The 17302-nt window shown below is 33.8% G+C and overlaps 1 protein-coding gene across 1 annotated transcript in view; it reads left to right on the top strand.

Moving 5' to 3' along the window:
* Nek1 (NIMA related kinase 1) overlaps positions 1 to 17302 on the top strand; it is a 223133-nt gene that overhangs the window by 127770 nt on the left and 78061 nt on the right. Inside the window, 3 exon segments of the mRNA XM_047550153.1 lie at positions 2363 to 2494; positions 4729 to 4794; positions 5065 to 5293. Coding sequence (XP_047406109.1) covers positions 2363 to 2494; positions 4729 to 4794; positions 5065 to 5293 — 427 coding nt within the window.

Below are 17302 nucleotides of genomic sequence, written 5' to 3'. Positions count from 1 at the left end.
AACCAAACTTTTGGTTTTTAAGTCAAATAACCTAATTTAATATAAACCAAATAAGTAAAGATTTCTACCATTTATTAGATCCACAGCTGTGTGCTTTACACAAATTGTTTTATTTAATCCCCACAACAAGGAGACAATGAGTACAGCATTCTCATTTTAAAGATAAAAAAAGAATTTGAGGTTCAGAGAAGATAAGAAATAATGAAAAAGTTCCATTACTAGTAAATGAGAATTTTGGGATTTGACTATAGAAGTATCCTACTTTTACTGTTTGAGGGCCTTCTTGAAATGAATGGCTATTCACACATTGGTGACTCGATGAAGGCTGCTCTCATTAACCCTGCTCCTGGCTTTAACACATTTAGTTCTTTCTTTGTTTTCTTTTGTTTTACTTCAGATCATTTGACACACATCTTACTTTTATTTGTCTGATTAATTTATATATTCCCTTTTCTCTTCTAATTTAAAATCCTGTGAGAGAAAACACTGCATCTTACTCATTTTGGATATTCATTTTCTAGAACTGTCTTTGTCACTAATAGGTACTTAATACATCTTTTAATATGTTGGTAAGTTGATTTTATGAAGTATTGTGAATTTTTCTCATAAAAATCCACATCAAATTCATGTATTGAAATAGCAGAAATAATTTCTTTAAGAGAATTGATATAATGCAGTTGAGGTTCTAAAAATGATGCTAATGTTCAGAACAACAGTGTTGTATTAGTCAACTTCGCAATGCTGTGACCAAAATACCAGAGAAGAAAAACTTGGAGAAAGGAAGGTTTATTTTGGCTTACATTTCTAGAGGGTTAGTTCATGGTTGGCCAAGTACATTGCTCTGGGCCCTGATGAGGGGGTCATGGAGGCAAGGTGTGATGCAGAGAAACTTCTCCATGCATGGCAACTAGGAAGCAAAGAGGGGGAGAAGTGGGGGAAGAGGTCAGCTGCAGGGAAGATGAACCCTTCCAAAGTCATGGCCCCAGTGACCCATCTCCTCCAGCTACACTTCACCTGCCTATAAAGTTACCACCCAGTAAGTTCATTCAAACTAGTGTGGATTAATCAGGTTACAGCTCTCACAATCCTATCATTTCTGTATTAACATAGGAGCCTATGAGGGACACCTCTTATCCAAACCCTAACAAATATATTGAGTCTTCTTAATTAATGATTTTATTGTAAGATATGCCCAGTTTTTTTTAAGAAATGATTTTTAATTTTAGGAATAACCTTTAATATGTTCTAAAAGCACTGCTATTGTTGAGAACACTTTGGAGTTTTTTTTTTTTCCTTCAGAATTTTTGAAACCTTTGAATCTATATCCACTTGTAAAACAGTCATAAGAAAGTTTCAAAATATTTCAATATAATTTTTCAAGGTGAGACTACTTGATTGTGTGAGCAATAGATATTCTAAAATTTTGGGGGCTGGGGATATAGCTCACTTGGTAGAGTGCTTGTCTCGCAAGCACAAAATATTTTATACTTGTGTCTTAAAAATCAGTATACCTTTTCAATAATGTTGAACTGTGAGATTAAAGTAACATTTCTATTTCTTTTTTTAAACAAAAAAGATATTGGTATAAAGAGAAAATCAGGAAGCCTAAATAATAGAATGATATTCTACTTTAGTCTTAGGAGATAATCAGTATTGTGTTTGAAATGTATAGTTTTCAGGAAATCTTGTTTACTGATTTGAGGAAGAAGAGAAATCCAGAACATACTTCCTGCCATGTTACTGTTAGCATACCTGCAAATGTCATTTCCTCTTAATTATTAAAGGTTCAGAATCTTAACTTCATATTGTTTAGAGTTTAAATGGTAAGATAAAAACAAACACAGATAAGTGTATATAGCATTTTCAATGAAGTAGATCTTAATATCTGCACCTATTACTCCTTCCATTCTTATTTATGTTGACATTTTTATAATTAGGGGTCTTATGTTGGGTGATTCATGTTTAATCTTTAAGGAGCTCCTACCAAAACTTGCAAAAGTTACAGAAGCATTTCTTTTTGAAGTATACATTCAGTAAATAAAGTAGTTTTCTTCCCACTAAATGTTGTGATGGATTAAAATTAAAGGACTAAAAGTGAGTATTTTAGCAGCCTGCTTTTTAAGAACATTTTGTGCAAACTGATAGTACAGTAGAATCAAGTTATGATGCATGATATGAGGCTAGAGGTCTTTCTTCTCACTGTTTTGTCCCTAGTACCTATCATAGTGCCTTGCTTAATGAACAATTTAGGAATGAGAAAGTACTTGTATATATAGAGTCAATAAACATTGATCTAGTAGGTTTTTAAATTTTTGTGTAAATATAAAACCTCCAGTGTATTTGATTACATTCTTTTTCATAGTTGGTGGCTAAAGGAATAAAGAGTTCCGATGTTTCTCCACCTTTGGGACAGCATGAAGCAGGTGGCTCTCCATCAAAGCATCAGATGAAATCTGTTATTTCTGTGTCTTCAGCTTTGAAAGAAGTGGGTATGGTAAGTTTCCTAAAATTTAAGGCTTCTCCGAGTCCAAAGATTATTTAAAAGATAATTAAATCTAAAAAAAATTACAGTAATTTCCCAATGTTCCCCCCTTTTTTTTCCTAGGGAAAAAACTACTTAGGATTTTTTTGGTTTACTATGAATATTGGAATCTTTCTGCTCATAGATTTTTGTACCTAGGACTACATGGTAAATAACAATACAGTCAACCCTCTGTTTCCAAGGGTTCTACATCCATAGAGTCATCCAAACACCAATCAAAAATACCTTTTAAAAAAAATCAGTGTTAAGTTTTGCTGACATGTACTGTGTGGTTAGGCCTATGATTGCATTTGTATTGAAAATGTTCAAACTTATTCTTGTCAAATTCCCTAAACAGCATAGAATAGTAACTATTTAGCATTCATACTCTATTAGGTATTATAAGTAATCTAGAGATGATTTAAAGTATATGGAGGGTGTGTGTAGGTTATGTGCAAATACTACACCATTTTGTATAAGGTGCTTGACATCTGTGGATTTTGGTATCTGTATGGATGGGAAGGTCCTAGAACCCATCCCTCACAGATACCAAGGATAATTCTCTCTTTTGTACTTTAAAAGAATATTGAATAAATAAAACATACATAGGAATGTACAAAAACAGCACAACAAATATTTTTATATTCCAACCCTCATGATTAACAAATGTTCACATTTAAACATATATATGTATGTATCTTTAGTACTTTAAAGTAACTAACTCTAGGAATTGAGTCTAACACGCTTACATTTATTTAAAATGTTATTTAGCATATGATAGAGAATTCATTGTAATTACACTTAATTCATCATTTATTTCACCTTCTACTTCTGAATCTCCACATGCTATACAGATAGTGAAACAAAGAAATGGGACAAGTAAAAATTTGAACTTAGAAGTATGTATCAGGTATTGATTTAACATAAGAAGGCTCTGTTCTGGGCTTAAGAGAAAACAGGCTCAAAATTTAGAGTTTCTGTCTAGATTTCAACTGATGGAAAAAATTTACTGAATCATATAACACATTAACCTCATTTGCTCCTTTCCTAATAATCAGTGTCTGTGCCTTTTAGTTTTTTGAGTTTCATAAGTTGTTGCAGACTTCCAAGGTTTTTGATTGGTACACTAATTTTTTACAGCCTTTGTGCTTATATTGAAAATAAGACTGAGTAGAAAAATCTGTTTCTTGACCACTCTTCAGACCTTCATATAAGAAACTATTGTTCTTCAAGTAGGTTTTATCTCTTTTTCTTTCTGATAACAACTTTGCATGTGCTACATTGTTCACTTCAACTTTAGATATCACTGTGTGGTTTCCTTCCTGGTACCCAGTTTCACATCTCAAGTAGCTGTTCAGCTCTCTCTGATTGTAGCGACTGCTAATTCCTGACTACTTTACTGGGTAAAATGTTCCTTGTCTCATTTACATATTAATTTAAAACTGACCACTTCATTGTTTTATATTTTTTTCAAATATTATAAATGTGAGGTAATACATGTAACTAGATGGTTATTCTTATAATAATAAATTAGCATTGCTTAAGACTTTGAAAATCATTCTTAGTGATTCTGAGTCTTCCATCTGAGTCTATCAGATATCTTTGCTTTCATAATTTTTATCACTACTAGTTCTCCTTTTCATATATTTTAAAATTCTAGGTGATCTAGATTGCTTTCTTTATTAATCATAAGACTATTTATATTATTAATAGTATAAATGACTAAAAACTCATTCTTATTACCCTCTTAGGGAAGAAAGCCAATTCTCAGTTGTATTTGGTATTATTATTTAACAAAAGTGTGTGTGTGTGTGTGTGTGTGTGTGTGTGTGAATTATATTGTCCATCAAATTTTTTTCTACTTTTAATTTTTAAAATATGAATTAATTTTCTGTTTATTCCTAACATTGAATTTAATGACCAAAAATGACATGTCAAAGAGGAAGAAATATAAATATGTGAGCAGTAATCTGAAAATATTACAAATAATTGAGAATTGGCCTTTCTAGTCTACATTAAGCCTATCAGTTGATAATATTTAAATGTTTATTTTTTTCTGATAATGAAGAAGTCTGTGTTAACATTTTACAGGGAAAAAAGTTAACAAGGAGCAATTTGATGAAAAACCAAAAATAAACAAAAACAATATTTCATAAGGCAGACTTTTAGGATAACATTATTTCTTATTCTGTAACTGTGTTTTAAAGGACATAAGTTTAACTGATACCCTGGAAACTTCAGAAGAAATGCAAAAGAACAACAGTGCTATTTCAGTAAGTGCTGTTTTCAGTGTTTCTCTGTCAGTCATTTTACTTAATAATATACGCATTAAAATTTGACTTAAGGGGTTGGGGTAGTGGCGGTGGTAGAGTGCCTACATGTTAGGCACTGGGCTCCACCCTCAGCGCCACATAAAAATAAATAAATAAAAATAAAGGTATTGTGTTCATCTACAACTAAAAAAAAAAGGCTTAAAAAGGATAAAATAAATTTTAAAAATTCTACTTAATAATATTCACTTAAAAATATTATAATTGTTTCAGAGTAAACGAGAAATACTGCGCAGGTTAAATGAAAATCTTAAAGCTCAAGAAGATGAAAAAGGAAAGGAGCATCAGTCTGATACTTGTGAGATCATCGTTCATGAAGATACCAAAGAGTACGAAAAAGAAAAACCAGTTTCATCTGATCGCAAGAAGTGGGAGGTGGGAGGTCAACTTGTGATTCCCCTGGATGAGTTAACACTAGATACATCCTTCTCTGCAACTGAAAGTATGTATAAACATATTAATGACCTATTTTGTTTAGCATACACATAAATAGAATTTTTTGTAGATTGGCTGTCTGAAGGAACCAGCACTTAGAGGGATTGAGAGAGGCTGGAAGAATTCTATTTTGTTCTCTTCTAAGAGAAGTATCTCCCTCTTTAAAAGCAGTGTGAAGAATTTAAAAAATGATCCAGCCTTAAGAATGATAAGGATTTAAAAAAAATAATTAGGTCTTTATTCAAAAGTATATAGTTGTGAGAGGGAACTAATGATATTTCTTTATCCCTTTTTACCATGATAGATTAATTTGTTACTGGGAATAATTAATAGTGCTAGAATAGTGAACTTTGGTAAAAATCTCAGAAAGGTCCCTTGGGCACTTATCAGGGACATGGAAAAGGTCTGACTTAATGATTCATTTATCCAGGAATAATTCCTGAGTACCTACTCTTTTGTTAAATTGTCCTGGGTACCAGAGATACAGCAATGAACAAAATAGAAACGTAAGTGCACTTGTGGTTCTTATATTCTAAAAGGGCATGGACAATCCTAATTTTAAGAAAAAAAAATTTTAATGGACTATTTTTGCAAGTCTTTCTCACAATGGAGATAATCTCAAAGATTCAATAACATTTGTTTAGCTTCTTTATCTAATAGTTCTTTACTGAGTACTTACATATGCTACATGCTCTTAAGCCATTGGGATACAATAATGGTTAAGACTGTCCCTGTTCTTAAGGAGGCTGATGTCTAGTGATAAGGATAGAAAGAGAGGTAATTACAGCTGATAAATAGTATGAATAATACACCAGGAATAATTCTAGTCTACTGTAAGAATACTTATAAGGACATATGTCAGTCTTGGGGTACAAGTGACTTCCAGAAAATGTTAAATGTTGAGGAAAGAAGTAATTAGCTAAACCAAAACCATTCAGAGGGTTTTGGACAGAGAATGGTTAGGACTCAGGGTAAGACAGGAGAAGCTCAGAGAAGTAAATGGAATTCAACATGGATGTCTCATGTTCAAAATTTATGACAAAGCATGGGAAACAAGATTTGGAAGGGTAACCAGAGCCAGATAACGAAGGATCCTACATGTTGACTCCATAATTTTTGTCAAATTTATAAGTTTTCAGCCATTATTTCCTCAAATATTTTTCCTACACCTCTTCCCTTTCTCTTCTTTGGGGACTCCAGTTTCTCTTGTTCACTCAAACTTCCCCTGCAGAGGGGAGACTTTAAAACAGGAGTCAGCAAATGCCTTCTCTAAATCACCATATCGTAAATATGTTAGGTTTTGCATGCGTTATGGTGTCTGTTAAAACTTCTTGACTTTGACATGTGCACCCATACTTGACTAGTCTGGGACCTAGAGTGTAATCTATTAGTTCAGTTCCCAAAATCTTTTGATATGCCAAAAGGGATCAGATTCATGCATATGCATATGAAGTGTGAGTCAAAGTAATAAAAAATAGCTTTATGGGGTCACTTTCTTGAATTTTGTTGTCTTCACTATCTCCTGTATTTTCTAGTTTCCTGGAATTCTTTTCATTCCTCATCTGGCCCAAAAGCTGGGATTTTAATTACTTAGCTCTGTTCGTATTCTTGGAACCAAGTGACCAGAAGTTAGAGAAAATAGCAATGGGGTTTGGCCCTGTCCTCTCTATACCACACCTCCACTGAACTAAAAAGAAGACTAAAAAGAAGTTTCTTCTTCCTCATTTTTGACTGTCCTGGGTGGGTTCCCATTATCAACTGCTCCTCCCACTACCGTGGAATTGTATAGGATTTTGGATAAGAGATGAAGGAATAAAGAAATTTCAAAATATGTTGAGGATTTTCGCATTCTGTCAGAGCTTTAGGATATATATCCCTTTCCCTTTGCTTAGTCTAGAACAAGAGAGCCTCTTGTCTGCCATCTGGTGACCACTTCTGGGGTTCTGGTGCGTTGAATCTTGACTGGGAAACACTGGGTACTTCACCACTGGTTTAGGGTGCTTTGAATCTTTGTCTTCCCCACCACAGCTGGATTTCCTTTTCAGAGTTCTCAACCGCTTTATGCATTTTGTCCTGATTTTTAGCTATATTTAATGTGAGATACAGGTTGATGTGTGCCTTTTCCATCTTACCAGGAATCAGAACTGTGTCTTTTAAAGAGATTTAAATTTTCAAAAATCTTTCTGTGTTTCCCTATTCACTTACCATTTCTGGTGCTCCTAATATTTTTGTTTCAGTTTGTATTTCCATATTATTTTCTTCTGTATGAATGACTTTTTTAAAACAAAACTTGTAAAACAAAGAGATTTTCAAAACTCTTGTATACTGAGAGAGTATTTCACCTTAATTTTTTTCCACATTCTTATTGGCACATTATACTGGGACTTGCATAACCATGGGACTTGCTGTTACATATTTGTACAGCAAATATAAAAATATAAAAATATAAAAATATAATTTGACCAGCATATTTCCATAGCACTTCCTCCCTTCCTCCTACCTACCTGTCCTATACTGATCACCCTTTGATTTCCAGGAGATCCCAGCCTGCCCCCCATCTTTCTTTTCCTTTTTCCTCCCTAGTTTTCACATTTGAGAGAAAAAAATAACCCTTGACCTTTTGAGTTTGACTTATTTCACTTAACATAATGGTCTCTAGTACCATCCATTTTCCTACAAATGACATTATTTCATTTTTCTTTATGGCTGAATAAAACTCTTTTGTGTGTGTATACCACTTTTTCTTTATCCATAGTTTGGTCATTGTGAATTGTGCTGCTGTAAACATTGGGTGTACATACATGTATCACTATAGTATGATAATTTTAAGTTTTTAGGATGAATACTGAGGAGTGATATAGCTTGGTCATGTGGTGGTTCCAGGCCTAGTCTTTTGAAGAACCTTCATACTGATTTCCGTAGTGGTTGTACTCATTTACAATCCTACTGACAGCATAAAAATGTTTCTTTTTATACATATCTTCTCCAGCATTGTTATTGTTTGTATTTTTTGTGGACTTTTTTTATTTGTTCTTTATAGATATGCATGAGAGTATAGTGTATTTTTTTAAAGTGCTTTTTTTTTTTTGTAGTTGTACAGAATGCCTTTATTTTATTTATTTTTATGTGGTGCTAAGGATTGAACCCAGTGCCTCACACATGTTAGGCAAGCACTGTGCCACTGAGCTATAGCCCCAGACCCAGTAGAGTGTATTTTTACTCTACATACATGGAATATATACATACATGGAATAAGTACAACTTGTTCCAATTAGGATCCCATTATTGTGGTTGTACATGATGTGGAGTTACATTGGTTGTGTATTCATATATAAGGATAAAAAATATATGTCTGATTCATTCTATTGTCTGTTCTATTCTCATCCTCCCTCCATTCCCTTGATTCTCCTTTGACTAATCCAATGAACTGATCTTCCCTTCCCTTGTTGTGGGTCAGCATCCACATATCAGAGACAATATTCTACCTTTGTTTTTTTGGGATTAGCTTATTTGATTAGCTTATTTGACTTATTTGATATTCTCCAGTTTCATCCATTTACTGGCAAATGCCATAATCTCATTCTTCTTTATGGCTGAGTAATATTTCATTGTGAATATATATATATATATATATATATACCACATTTGCCTAATCCATTCATCTATTGTAGAGCACCTAAATTGGCACCTTGACTACTGTGAATTAAGCTGCTATAAGTTGAAGTGATTGTGTTACCATAGTATGCTGATTTTAAATTTTTTGGGTGTAAACCAAGAAGTGGGATAACTGAGTCAAATGGTGGTTCCATTGTAGGTTTTTTGAGGAATTTCCATACTACTTTCCAGAGTGGTTGCCCAATATGCAGTTCCACAAGCAGTGTATAAGTGAACCTTTTCCCCCACATCCTCACCAACATTCATTGTTACTTAGATTCTTGATAATTGCCATTCTAACTGGGGTGAGATAGAATTCAGTGTAGTTTTGATTTTTATTTTTCTAATCGCTAGAGAGAGATGTTGAACTTTTTTGTGTATATTTTTGACCTTTCTTATTTCTTTTTCTGTATAGTGCATGTTCAGTTCCTTTGCCCATTTATTGATTGGGTTGTTTGTTTGTTTTTGGTGTTTTTTGAGTTCTTTGTATATCCTGGAGATTAATGCTCTATCAGAGGCACTGGTGGCAAGATTTTCTCCCATTCCGTAGGAACTCTGTTCACATTCTTGAATGTTTCCTTAGCTGTGAAAAAGCTTTTTAGTTTGATACCATACCATTTATTGATTCTAGATTTTACTTATTGTACTTTAGGTGTCTTATCGAAGAAGTCAGTTCTAAACTGATATGGTGGAGAGTTGGGCCTACTTTTTCTTCTAGTAGTCTTTGGTCTAATGCCTAGGTTCTTAATCTACTTTGAATTGAGTTTTGTGCATAGTAAGAGACAAAGGTTCAATTTCATGCTACTACGTAAGAATTTCTACTTTCCCCAGCATCATTTGTTGAAGAGGCTACCTTTTCTCCAAAATATGTTTATGGTACCTTTGTCTAGTATGAGATAACTGTATTTATGCAGGTATGACTCTGTGTCTTCAATTCTGTTCCCTTGGTCTTCATGTCTTATTTTGGTGCTAATACCATGCCATTTTTGTTACTGTAGCTCTGTACTATAATTTAAGATCTGCTATTGTGATACCTCTGACTTCTCTTTTCTTGCTAAGGATTGCTTTGGCTAGTCTGGGCCTCTTATTTTTCCAGAACAATTTCATGACCATTTTTTTCTATTTCTATGAAGAAAAAATTAGAATTTAAATAGGAATTGCATTAAATCTGGATAGCACTTTTGGTACTATGGCCATTTTGACAATTTTAATTTAGCCTATCTAGAAACATGGAAGATCTTTCCATCTTCTGAGGTCTTCTTCAATTTCTTTCTTTAGTGTTCTGTACTTTTCTTTGTAGAGATCTTTCACCTCTTTTGTTAGATTGATTCCCCAATTTTTTTTCAAGGCTATTTTGAATGGGATGGTTTTCCTGATTTCTCTTTCAGCTGATTCATCACTGGTGTATAGGAACACAATTGATTTATGGGTGTTAATTTTATATCCTCCTACTTTGCTGAATTCACTTATGAGTTCTAGAAGCTTTCTGGTGGATTTTTTTTTGTGTGTCTTCTAAATATAGAATCATGTCACCAGCAAATAGGTATAGTTTGAGTTCTTCTTTTCCAATTTGTATCCCTTTACTTTCTTTCTTTGTTTAGTTGCTCTGGTAGGGTTTCAAGGAGTATGTTGAATAGAAGTAGTGAAAGAGGGCATCCCCTGTCTTGTTCCCATTTTAGAGGGAATGCTTTCAATTTTTTTCCATTTAGAATGATGTTGGCCTTGGGTTTAACATATATAGTTTTTACAATGTTGAGGTATATTCTTACTATCCATAGTTTTTCTAGTGTTTTGAGCATGAATGGATGTTGAATTTTGTCAGATGCTTTTCCTGCATCTATTGAGATAATCACGTGATTCTTGTCTGTTGATATGATGGATTACATTCATTGATTTCCATATGTTGAACCAGCCATGAATCCCTGGAATGAACCCTACTTGATCATGGTGCCCTAACTTTTTAATGTTTTCGTATGCAGTTTGCTGGTATTTTCTTAAGAATTTTTGCATCCAAGTTCATCAGGGATATTGGTTGAAATTTTCTTTCTTTGATGTGTTTTTGTTTGGTTTTGGTATCAGGGTGATACTAGCCTCATAGAATGAGTTTGGAGGGGTTTCCTCCTTTTCTATTTCATGGAATAATTTAAGGAGGGTTGGTTTTATTTCTTGGACGTTCATGTAGATCAGCTAAGACTCCATTAGATCCTGGGCTTTTCTTTATTGGTAGGCTTTTGATGACATCTTCAGTTTCATTGTTTGAGATTGATCTGTTTAAATTTTCTATATCCTCCTGATTCCATTCAGGTAGGATATATGTCTCTAGAAATTTGTCTTATGTCTTCACAGTTTTCTATTTCATTGGAGTATAGGTTTTCAAAGTAGTTTCTGATTATAATCTGTATTTCATTGATATCTGTGGTATTGTTTCCTTTTTCATCACAAATTTTAATAATTTGAGATTTCTCTCTTTCATTTTGTTGGCCTGGCTAAAGGGTTTGTCAGTTTTATTTGTTTTTTCAATGAATTAACTCTTTGGTCAATTTTTTAAATTGTTTTTGTTTGTTTGTTTGTTTCAAGTTCATCAATTTAAGCTCTGATTTTATTTCCTGTCTTCTATTGCTTTTGGTATTGATTTGTTCTTGTTTTTCTAGGGATTTGAATTGTAAAGTTAGGTAAATTGGTGTCTTTCTATTCTTTTAATGAACAAGCTCGATGCAGTGAGCTTTCCCCTTAGAACTGCCTTTATAGTGTCCCAGAGATTTTTGATAAGTTGTGTCATTATTCTCATTTACCTCTAAGTATTTTTTATTTCTTCTGGTATCCACTGGTCACTCAATAGCATTTTATTTAGTCTCCAAGTGTTAGAGTAACTTCTATTTTTTATTTTATCTTTGATTTCTAATTTCATTCCATTATGATCATTTAAAATGCAAGTTAGTATCTCAATTTTTTTTATATTTCCAAAGAGTTGCTTTGTGGAACTGTTTTACGGAATGATTTGTTTTATGGAATGATATGATCTGTTTTATGGAAGAATTTGTGTGCTGCCAAGATGAAAGTATATTCAGTCATCATTGATGAATGAAATATTCTACATGTGTCTGTTAAGTCTAAATTATTAATTATATTTTTTAATTATATAGCTTCTTAATTTAGTTTTTGTTTGGAGCATCTATCCAGTGATGACAGAGGAACATTAAAGTCACCCAGTATTATTGTGTCATGGTCTATTCTTGAAATTAAGGAGAGTGTGTTTGATGTACATAGATTCTCCATTGTTTGGTGCATAAATATTTATGATTGTTACGGTGTAAAAAAATAGTTCCTTTCAGCAGTATGAAATGTCCTTCTTTGACTCTTGTGATTAATTTTGACTTGAAGTTCACTGTATCTGATGTGAGACTAGAAACCTCTGCTTGTTTAGAAGTACCATGTGAATGGTAAGGTTTTTATCCATCCTTTTACGTCAGTCTGTGGCTGTCTTCCTAGGAGGTGAGTCTCTTGGAGACAGCATAATGTTGACTCTTGTTTTTTAATCAATTCTGCCAGTTTGTCTTTTGATTGATGAGTTCAGATCATTCATATTCAATGTTATTATTCAAAAATGGTTTTATTCCCTGTCAAGTTTATTTCTGGCTTTTAATTTGAATTAGTTTCTCCTTCGATTAACTGTTCATTTAGTGTAGTTCCTTCTTTTGCTGGTTTTTTCTTTTATTTTTCATTTCTTCTTCATGAAATACTGAGAATGTTTTGTAGTACAGGCTTTTTATTTGTGAATTCTTTTAACTTTTGTTTATCATGGAAGTTTTTTATTTCATCATCAAATCTGAAGCTTCATTTTGCAGTATATGATATTCTTGGTTGACATCAATTTTCTTACAGAACTTGGTATATGTTATTCCATGACTTCCTAGCTTTAAGGGTCTGGGTTAGAAATCAGTTGAGATCAGATTTGTTTCCTTCTAAAAGTAACCCATTCTATTTCTCTGGGAGCCTTTAAAATTCTGTTCTTATTCTGTATGTTCCACATTTTCATAGTAATGTGTATTGGTATTTTAATTTTGCGTATTTGGGGTCCTGTATGCCCCCTATATTTGAATTTCCATTTCATTCTTAAGGTTTTGGAAATTTTCAGGTATTATTTCATTGAAAAGTTTATTCATTCCTTTGAGTTGTATCTTCAGGCCTTCACCTATCCCAGTAAATCTTAAATTTTGTCTGTTCATGTTATCCCATATTTCTTGCAATTTCTGTTCATGGTCTGTTAACATATTTTTCTCCATGGTCAACTTTATTTTCTAGAGTATATATTTTTTCTTCATATATACTCTGAAACTCTGGCTTGCGATTCATCTAGTCTGCTGGCGATGCCTTGCAATAAATTTTTTTTTAACTTTTCTTGTAGTTGTAATATGACCAGAATGCCTTTATTTTGTTTATTTTTTATGTGGTACTGAGGATCAAACCCAGTACTTCACATATGCTTAGCAAATGCTCTGCCACTGAGCTACAGCCTCAGCCCCTTCCAGTAAATTTTTAATGTGGTTTTTTGATTTCTTCTTTCTGAAAATTTCTGCTTATTTTTTTTTCCAGAATCTCTTTTTATTGAAGTTATCTTTTGCTTCCTGTATTTTCTCCTTTACATCATCTTTTACCTCTCAGATCATTTCAACTATGAACATTCTAAACTTCTCTTTCATTTCTTCCACTGTGGTGTGAATTATATTGGTTTGTTTGAGATGCAAGTTGTGTGTCTGCCCATTTAACAGTATTTTTTTGAAGCAGTAGAGATGCTACAATATGGTCTTATAAGGATTCTCAAGGTTTCCAGTACCTCACAGTTTAGGTAGAGACAGTAACAACAACCAATGCATACAATTTTCAGCATAAAACCGAATAGTTCTTGTTTTGGCATCTACTATGTTAATTGTCAAAATAAACAGAGAAGATATGATCAATCATTGCCCACAGTCACAACAGTAACTTTAGCCCAGTGCGGTGATGCACACCTCTGCTGGGAGGCTGAGGCAGAAAGATGTGAGTTCTAAGCCAATTTCAGCAAATTAGCAAGCCCCTAAGCAACTCAGCAAGACCCTGTCCCTAAATAAAATATAAAAAAGGGCTGGAAATGTGGCTCTGGTTAAGGCCTCTGAGTTCAACCTCAGGTACCAAAAAAATAAAAAAACCCAAAAAACAAAAAAACAGTAAGTTTACCTATGGATTTATGATTTTATGTTATAAATAGAAAAGAAGTAGAGTAGGATATGATGTTTTTGTGGGAAGAGGAGAGAAAATAGAGGTAGAAAATAGAGGATAAGTGACAGTTCAATAAAGATTAAAGATTGGCCATAAAGGTTGGCCTTTAGCAGAGGAAAAGGGAGAAAGAGAATCTAGGGACACAGATAAGTGAGAGATAAGAAGAGTATAGAATAAAAATTTTAAAAATTAATACTGAAAATAACAATAACAGTAAATGAGTATAAGTTCAAAACTGGTATAATCAAACATCTTTGTCCTAAAAATATTGATAAATGAGAAATAAGTGCCTTAAAAATGGTAGGAATGATAAACAAACAAACAAGAAAAAAAATGGGGGGCTGGGGAGATAGCTCAGTCGGTAAAAGGCCCTGGGTTCAAAAAAAAAAAAAAAAAAAAAAAAAACAACGGGTATGAATATGTATACATGTCCATGAACCATTCAGGTCACAATTAAACAGTGAGTGGGGGAAAAAAAAAATCAAAAACCTTAAAATAAAGCCGAGGATCTTGATGAAAAAGTTTCCACTGGAGTTCCAAATATTCTTCTCAGATGTGTCAGATGAAGTTGCTGGAGTGATGGGAGATCCCTTATCCCCATTTTGCAGGACGCCTGAGGGCAGGCTTTGGTCTTAGCCTTGAAAGACCAAGCTTGGAGACCAAGCTCTTCCTTGGATTGATTTGAAAATTTTAAATCAGAGCACCTCCTTGGTAGGATAGTTGCTGGACCAAGCTAAGAGACTGTCACCCAGGAGAACCCCCTGAGTTTCACTCCTGTGGTGGAGGGGCCAATTCTCATTCCCTTCAGACACACACGGATTTGAGTTCAATCTCCAAACTGACTCAGTTCCTCCCACACCCTTTCAAATTCTGGGTCTGAGGCAACTTTCCCAGCTGAACTTTCAAGCAGCCATTCTGGAGGGGGAAGAAGGAAAGCCAGTTGTGTTTTCCCCTATATAAAATGCCATTCCACTTTTGATTTTCTTGGGGTCTTTTAGACACACACTATGTTGTATGTTGTGGGTTTCCCAAACTTGTTTTTTGGGGTTAGGCACATTCATCATTATTCAGATGCCCTGCCTGCTGTTCCCTGATCCTGTAGCTACAAAACGTTTCCTTCCTTTGACTCCCTTGATAACTGGGAGAGAGGTGGTTTCTTTTTTTCTATCCTTTCCCACAATATTGTCATGCAAGATAGGTTAGTCATACAGTGTCTCTGTGTATCCCTGCACACCTCAGACCTCTAAAATTAGGGGGTCTTGTAATTGATGTATTACTCCACTGTTTAGTGCAGGGGAGATGGCACCCACCAGGGCCACTGGCAGCTCCAGCTGCACTGGAGATTTCTTTATTTAGTTATGTCCAACATCCTGAGTCCCCAATCTGATTTGAATGTCCAGAGTTAACTCCCAAAAAAGTTCCCCTCTCTCACCTTGCTGAGAAACTATGTGTCTGAATTCTTGGCTTTCCATCATAGAGCGACCAGGAAAGTGACCTTCTCTAATCTGACATTTTGAAGGGACTTGTTTGTATTCTTATGACTACCATTCTACTTGGTGTGAGATAAAATCTTAGTGTAGTTTTGATTTGCATTTCCCTAATTGCTTATGATGTTGAACATTTTTTCATATATTTGTTGACCATTTGTAATTCTTTTGAGGAGTGTCTGTTTAATTCATTTACCCACTTATTAATTGGGTTATTTGGGTATTCGGTGTTAAGTTTTTTGAGTTCTTAATATCATCTAGTATATCTGATGAGTAGCTAGCAAAGATTTTTTTCCCATTCTGTAAATTCTGTCTTCACATTCCTAATTGTTTTCTGTGCAGAAGCTTTTTTAACTTGATGCAATCCCACTTATTAACTCTTGGCATTATTTCCTGAACTTTAGGTATCCTGTTGAGAAAGTTGTTACCTATGACTATATGCTGGACTGCATAACCTATGTTTTCTTCTAGGAGTAGTATAGTTTCTGTTCTAATTCCTAGATCTTTGATTCATTTTGATTTGAATTTTGTGTGGGATGAGAGATAGGGTCTAGTTTCATTCACATGTGGATAACCAAATGTCCTAGTACCATTTGCTTAAAAGATTGTCTTTTGTGTATGATTTTGGCACCTTTGTCAAGGATCACATAACTGTAGTTGTATGGGTTTCTCTTTGGGTCTTCTGTTCTGTACCTTTGGTCTATGTCTGTTTTTATGTCAGTACCATGCAGTTTTTGTTACTATAATTCTGTAGCATAATATGAAGTCATGTATTCTGATACCTCTACCATTGCTTTTTTGATTTAGAATTGCTTTGGCTGCTCGTAGTCATTTATTCTTCCAAATTAATTTTAGAACTATTTTTTTTTCCTAGTTCTGTGAGAAATGTCATTGGTATTTTGATAGGGATTGCATTGAATCTGTATATTGGTTTTGGTAGTGTGATCATTTTAACAATATTAATTCTGCCTGTCTGTGAACATGGGAGATCTTTTTCATTTTCTCTCTTCAGTATTCTGTAGTTTTCATTGTAAAGCTTATAGAGGTCTTTTGCCTCCTTAGTTAGATTTATTCCTAGGTTTTTGTTTTGTTTTGTTTTTGAGTTTTTGTTGTGAATAGAATTGAATTTCTAATTTTTTTCTCAGCATACTCATTGTTGGTAAATAGGAAAGCTGTTGATTTTTTGTATGTTAATTTTGTAACCTGCTGCTTTACTAGCACTAGCAGTCTTTTGGTGGAGTTGTTTTTTTGTTTGTTTGTTTTCTGTTTTGTTTTTTGTTTGTTTTTGGGGGGTGAGGGTTGTGTTGGGGTGGCGATCTTCTGGGCAGAGGTCACCTTAATTTTTAAAAGATATTTTCCATGGGTGTTGAGTTCTAGATTGGCAGCTTTGTGTCTCAGTACTCTAAAGATGTTGTCTGTCTTCTCACTTTCATTGTTTCTGACTAGAAGTCTTGTCCTTATCTTTGTTTCTCTGCATATAATATCATTTTTTCTCTTATTACTCTTAATACTTCTCCTTATCACTGGTTTTGAGCATTATAATTGTGAAGTGTCATCATGTAGTTTTCTTCATGTTTCCTTTCTTTTAGAATTATTAAGCTTCTTGGCTTTGTGAATTT

Source organism: Sciurus carolinensis, chromosome 4 (genome assembly GCF_902686445.1).
Source record: "Sciurus carolinensis chromosome 4, mSciCar1.2, whole genome shotgun sequence".
Classification (NCBI taxonomy): domain Eukaryota; kingdom Metazoa; phylum Chordata; class Mammalia; order Rodentia; family Sciuridae; genus Sciurus; species Sciurus carolinensis.
The sequence above is the reverse complement of the archived record's forward strand: the minus strand, read 5'-3'. Positions and strand labels throughout refer to the sequence as shown.